This window comes from Pundamilia nyererei, unplaced genomic scaffold (assembly GCF_000239375.1).
Source record: "Pundamilia nyererei isolate P.nyererei 1_Seehausen unplaced genomic scaffold, PunNye1.0 scaffold00092, whole genome shotgun sequence".
Classification (NCBI taxonomy): domain Eukaryota; kingdom Metazoa; phylum Chordata; class Actinopteri; order Cichliformes; family Cichlidae; genus Pundamilia; species Pundamilia nyererei.
Window position 1 is genome coordinate 1,003,331 of NW_005187493.1, and position 6,078 is coordinate 1,009,408.

Below are 6,078 nucleotides of genomic sequence, written 5' to 3' on the forward strand. Positions count from 1 at the left end.
AACACCAAAAATACTTCCTGATCTTTCTACTGTGGCTGTACTGGTGTGCTCGCACTGCTGCCTACAGCACACTCTGGTGGGGTTACGCAGGAGGTCAGTTTTATTACAAAGCCAGGAAATCTAAACTTTGCTACAATCTCGATTCTCGAGCTCAAGTAAATCGCAGCTGGTTTCGGTAGTGTTTAACTCTGAGGTAATGTGAAATAATGAGCAAAGAAGTTTTGTGTGCACGAGTTTAGGCTCCAACATGTGAGGATAATTGTTGTGCTCTGTCAGCAGCATGTGAGAGGTTTAACTTGAGAAGATGCAGGCAGTTTATTTAGCAGTAGGAGTGTTTTAAAGTCACTGGAGGTTAAACAGTAAATTAATGCACAGGAATGTGGATACTAATCGTGCAAATTTTGTGTACTAAGCACTTTAACACCTGAAGACATTTCTGGTTATAATCCAACAGTTTAGGAACATGAGTCTTTTAGCCAAATTTATTTAGGATAAATAAAGCATACTGCTGAGAGCACGTCGCTGCTGTTGGAGGGGGTAAACTACCTGGGAAATTTTGTTTGGTGATGAAGGCACGTTATCGTTCGAACTACACCGAAACCGTATCTGAAGTTATTTTTACACGAGGGACTCAGAAAAAAAAGGCCATCAACTTTTCGTTTTACCTGAACGAGTATCTCATGGGGGAATATAAGAAGGAGAATCAAGCTGGTATCAGTTAATCCTGTGATCATGGGCAGTTAAATAAATACTGACGAGCATGAAAAAACTCTTCTAAAGCTTGAACTTGAAAGTCACACTTATCATTATATAGCGGTGTAATTCAAGAGCAGGCCAACTTCTTTCAGCATCACTTTGATTCGACCTCAGGAATTTTTCCATCATGCGTGAATGAGGCCTCGAAGGACCACCCAACCAAATTTAGCCTCCGCATAAAGTCCAAATACATTTTTACAGTTTCACAGTTTATATCCAGAGACTAATAAGAGCCTTTTTAATAACTTACAGTGTCACATAAAATGAGATATGACTCCCCAAAAGGGGAAAAAAAAAAAAAAAAAAAAAGAGTAGCAGAGTAGTCCTCAAAGTGTCCATGATCACAGGAGTAATGCTTTTTGTTTTTATTTCTTATCATAAGGATTTTTATACAGATTGTCCCACTGCCCTGACACAAACAGGTGATAAGTGGCAATAGAAAACACTACAGCACCCAGAAGTCTCCATTTGAGCTGAGGAGAGACAGTCGCTATGGTGAGAGGATATCAAAGCTCATCATGGGTCATTTTTAGAGCGTGGTCACAGAGGTCTGCGGGACACACAGCACAGAAACAACACGGTGAATTAACAGCTGAACGCATGGGGAACATCAGAACAGAAAGAAATGTTTGCATTTTGATGCATTTGGCCTCAACCTACCTGTCCTTTTGCTGCACAGTTTGTCTTTAACGTTGTCCGTTTCATGAGCGAAGAATTCGATGATTTCATCCTCGTGCTGTTCCACTATTGTTTCACACTGAACAAAAAAGGAAAAATACACACTTATACCACATCCTTTTTTTTGTGCTCCTCCTTGGGGTGTGCTGGAGGTCTAAGCGGGAAAAACTATACTCACCGCAAACTTCATGCTGGCTGTAACCCTTGAATCCAGCGAGGCCTCCGACAGGTCCATGGCCTCGCCGCTCCGAGACTTGATCCTGACGTACGATTTCCTGTTTGTGGAGGGATCCGTGCGCTCGCCGTAGTCCCCCATCCTCTCGCATATGCTCTCCATGAGCTCCAGGAGGTTTCCTTCTGAGCGTGCCAGAGGAACCTGGTGGTGTCAGAGTTCAGAAGTTCTTTTTATTGCCAACCCACTGAAACTAACTGATATCTTTAAAACGAGATAATGACCTTCAGAGGCAGGCAATGCTTTCTATAAAAGTATGGCCCTGTTTTGTGGTCAACACTGTGTACTTATGATGCAGTCTACAGTGGGGGCTGAACCCAGACTACAACGTGGCTATGCTACTGCAGCCTCACCTCTCTGATGGACTGACTCCCATCTGGATTGATCCTGAAAGATCCCGTCTGGATCATTTTCTTCGGGTCTATCTGGGAAATGGCCCACTCCATCTCGTCTACCAGAGCCCTGCAGGCTGAGGAGGGGAGGGGAGGTGCAGCAGAGGTCAGACACCGACTACATTAGGACTTTTCTTTGTGCGTCAAATCGGTTACTCACCTCCACATCTGAGGTCCTGTCCTTGTCTGGCCGCCTGGCTGGAGCTCAGGAGGAGACACACAAGCAGGCAGTGTGTGAGCAGGAGAGCAGCTTCCCTCATTTTGCCTCTAAACGCGCACATTTTAGCATCACACAGGAAAACAAACAAAAAAAACATTCAAGTAAGTCGGCCGGAAGGCTCTCAGCCACCGTTTGCTATAAAACCCTCTGCAGCTCAGCAGCCGGGTTACTAATACTGACGCAGAGATGCACTTTATTCCACTTTTCATTCAACTTACTGTTTCTGTGGGCCGCCAGGAGAACACCTTTACGCTTTTCCACGCTGTTGCATCGTATTCGGTGAAATGTGGTGACGTAGCAACCGGGTACGTGGAGCGTGAGACAGCTCGTGCAGCGCCCCCACGTGGGCGGGAAGATCCCTGCTGGCTCCCTACTCTGCAGCCAGGGTCGTTTGTGTTGGAGCAAGAGTGTCAAACATAAGGCCCGGGGCCCAAAATCGGCCCGGTAGACTCCTATCTGGAGGTTTTTGGAATATATGAAGGAAGTGTTATATTTTTGACATTTAACTATGTTTTCAGAACTTTTACAGCTTGTCCTGCTGTTTTGACTTCCATCAATGCCATACATACTATGCCAAAGTATTTAATTAATAGATAAACAATAACAATTAAAACCCAATAAAATTCCTATTTTTTTTTTACTGGTTACAATCTGCTTGTTAAGTCTGATGTTACGGGTGACATAGCTGACATTTCCGGGTCCAAATGCTCTTGAATAAACAACGATGGGTTAGGAGTAAGCTAGCTAACGGATGATTAAACATGATATGTCCTGTACTGGCTGATGCATTTCATAAAACACGCATGCATACAGCACTGCTATAACAGTGGAAGTAAACCAAGATGGAAATCTACAAAACAGGGAGATTTCGGAGAGTTAGCTATGTTAGCCTAGTTGAGATTATCTTCCTGCCCATTGGCTAGCTACAGGGGTACTGGTAAACTACAGACATCAGACTGTCTGTCTTCACTATCCCCACTTTAATTTTATATGTATTTTGTATACTCTACTTTTTCTACTCTGTGGTCAAACATTCTTGGTCCCATTAAAAACTTTTCACATTGTATTTGTTTTTCCTTTTGCTTTAAATCTAGACTTTACCAGCCAAGACATTTGATGGATTGCTGAGGAACCTGAGTTTTGCCAAGCAGAAGACAAGGCTTGCTATGTACTGGCATAACTCACTGTGACTGCGTAAGAGAAGAAACAGGTTGAGGAAGCAACAGTTGGGCAAACAGAGAACGTATTGTGATTAAAAAAAAAAAAAGGGGGGGGGCCTTGAAATTAATTCTGTTAGGTGTTAAGCAAGAAATTTGAGTGAACCATCTCTCTTAATTTGTTTTTCTTAATAAAAGGGCAGCATATCGCAAGAAGAGAATCATGGCCAGCAACCTAGGTTTGGTCCAGCAGAGCTCATACCCACCTTCCTTATTTAAGACTCTGCTTGGCCAGTACAACCTGACAGAAGGATCTAAAGTAAGCTGTCAGTAAAAAGGGGTCTGTGCTTCTAATAATGCATTTATAACTAAGTAATAGTCTCATCCCCAAAGGCAGCTGTACACTGACTGTACTGGTGCAGTTGTTGAGAGGGGACTGTTTTTATCCAACAGTGGCCTGCTTGGCAGTTCTCCAGATGGGACAGTCTCTGATGACTGCACGATTGAGGTGAAATGTCCATGGTCAGCCAGAACCAAAACTGTCTTGCAGGCTGTAGAAAGGAAGGACTTTTTCCTACAGCTGGATGAGGCAAGTGGTTCCCTGGTATTAAAAAAAAGCATCACAACTATCTACATCTCACAGGGGACCAACAGCTGTCACTTTATTGGTTGGACTCCACGTGACTTTGTAATCTTGCCTGTTGATAGAGAACAAACTCGGGCTGTTAACACTGAAACTTTAGAAATGTTCTTTTACCCAACCGTCTATCGCAGCTATGAATTCATATCTGCACAAGCGATGCATCGGTCCAGCAGTTTTCAGTTCATTTTTAAATAAATTATAAATATTTGTAAATTGTACATTTGTAATTATATTCAGATAAATTATTAAAATTAAGTTTTGATTTTAACAAGAAAATGTTTTGGACAAAAACTGTTTCTGAAAATAAAGAGTAACACATTTATCTTGTATTCCTTATTTTTAATGAAAATGTTCAGCAAAACAACTGGGCAGTAATCAGGAAGCTGGAATGAAATGAACAATATAACAAGCCACTGATGAAACAAAAACCACTTAGAGTAAAATTAAACATTTTACCAATTACAACTGAGAATTTTCAACTTTAAACTATGCAACTAAAAATGATGTAACATCCTGACTATATCCACAAAACAATCCAAAATACTTAAAAAGGTACAAACAATAAGAATAAACATATTCAACAGTTGTACTGTCGGGTCCACAAGTAGTTAGACAGTGACACCATGTAATTTTGCCTCTGCACTTTCACTGGTCTAATTCATTCAGTTTCATGGATAACGGGTGTCTGTAAATTTGTAAGACACACACATACTTTCAGTATCTTATTAATATTTGTTTTGTACTGATGTGGGACGAGATTCAAAATTGAGAAACGTTTCAGTCTTTGAATGGAATGTGCTACATGTGCTCTTGCAGAGGAGATCAGCCTGTTATTGTTCACTTCCTGCCGTGCGAACTGTCCGCTGACAGACGGAATGTTCAGCGAGACCCCCTCTGGGAGGATGTCCTGAATTGTGAAGTCCTTACCTGCAATGACCATGTCACCTGGTTGTAAATGTCGCAGTACTCCACAGTCAGCTGTTATCGCCTTATCTGAGGTTTTTCCACTGTACAAGTTGCTTGCAAAGGTTATTACACCATTTGGAGCCACACCAATTAGAGCCTTGAGTATGATCCGTCCTTTGCGTTGGCTATACAAACAACTTTGTGTGTCACGACTCTCTCTGCCAGAAACAGAAACTTCTGTGCAGTCAAGCACAATCCTGCAGTTAGGAAATGGCTGGAAGCAATCCGGCAGCGATGTCTGATTCTTGGCTCTCGAGGCAATGTTTTTTTCCAACATGCCAACATACAAAATGTCGTGCAGTGCACTAACAATTGTTGTGAAAATGTTAGTTACTGTGGCTGTGCTGCAGGTAAACCTTGTTGCAAGGTCTACATGGCCACAATCAAGTTTGAGCTTCATTAGGGTTAGTAATAACTGGTCCACTATGGGCAACATTTGGACAGTCCAACCAGAATGATATTTGAGCTCAAATTTGGAAAGAAGGGATTCTAAAAACAGGACAGTAGCAGTATCGGGCAATCCAGTATAGTACTGGACTCTTTCAGGATTGTCAGATATTTGACTGAATGAGAACGTCTGCTTCTGTTTCTCCAATTGTTTTTTTAGCTTTTCATTCTCTTGTCTTAGCATATCATTCTCAATCTCAAGCACCACAAGACTGCTGGAAGAACTTGAGGAGCTTGCAGTAGCTGTCTGTGTATCTGCATTGTTGGAGTGATGTAGCTCATCTGATCTTTCACACTGATTTTCACCACTAGCTGGGGCCTGTTCTTTTTTCTTTTTATGCACAGGGTGTTTTTCTTCATCTGAGAAGTGAAAAGACTCCTCGTTCCATGCAAATCTTGTTGGCCCCGCAGCTTTTCCTTCAGGGAAATGCCAGCTGCAGACTCTTGAGTTGCAGTTTGGGGTGAAGTTAAGACGGCTGTAGAAGTGTTTAAAAAGGGAGAGAGAAATTATTCATCACATGGTAGCCCTTTGTTACTTACGTTTAACAGTGACCGTAATTAGTATAATCTTACACAACTTTTTTTTT

General features: G+C 42.0%; 2 protein-coding genes across 2 annotated transcripts in view; both read right to left on the minus strand.

Moving 5' to 3' along the window:
• Nucleotides 1-1,097: 1,097 nt before the first annotated feature.
• Nucleotides 1,098-2,632, minus strand: cnpy2 (canopy FGF signaling regulator 2). Its single transcript, XM_005739498.1, has 6 exons — nt 2,497-2,632; nt 2,219-2,325; nt 2,020-2,135; nt 1,613-1,810; nt 1,417-1,513; nt 1,098-1,306 (listed from the first exon to the last, which is right to left on the minus strand). The coding sequence occupies exons 2-6, from the start codon at nt 2,316-2,318 to the stop codon at nt 1,263-1,265; spliced, it is 555 nt and encodes a 184-aa protein (XP_005739555.1). The 5' UTR covers nt 2,319-2,325; nt 2,497-2,632; the 3' UTR covers nt 1,098-1,262.
• Nucleotides 2,633-4,402: 1,770 nt separating this feature from the next.
• LOC102200860 (uncharacterized) overlaps nt 4,403-6,078 on the minus strand; it is a gene marked incomplete at its 5' end in the record, with an annotated part of 2,866 nt that continues 1,190 nt past the window's right edge. Inside the window, one exon of the mRNA XM_005739499.2 lies at nt 4,403-5,967. Coding sequence (XP_005739556.2) covers nt 4,737-5,967 — 1,231 coding nt within the window. The remainder of the gene's footprint in view (nt 5,968-6,078) is intronic.

Coding starts and splice junctions, on each gene's coding strand:
- cnpy2 (XM_005739498.1), bottom strand. CDS start 2,318: ATGAGGGAAGCTGCTCTCCTGCTCACACACTGCCTGCTTGTGTGTCTC. Junction 1,811..2,019: donor GGAGTCAGTCCATCAGAGAG/GTGAGGCTGCAG, acceptor TGACACCACCAG/GTTCCTCTGGCACGCTCAGA. Junction 1,514..1,612: donor CAGCCAGCATGAAGTTTGCG/GTGAGTATAGTT, acceptor TTTTTTGTTCAG/TGTGAAACAATAGTGGAACA.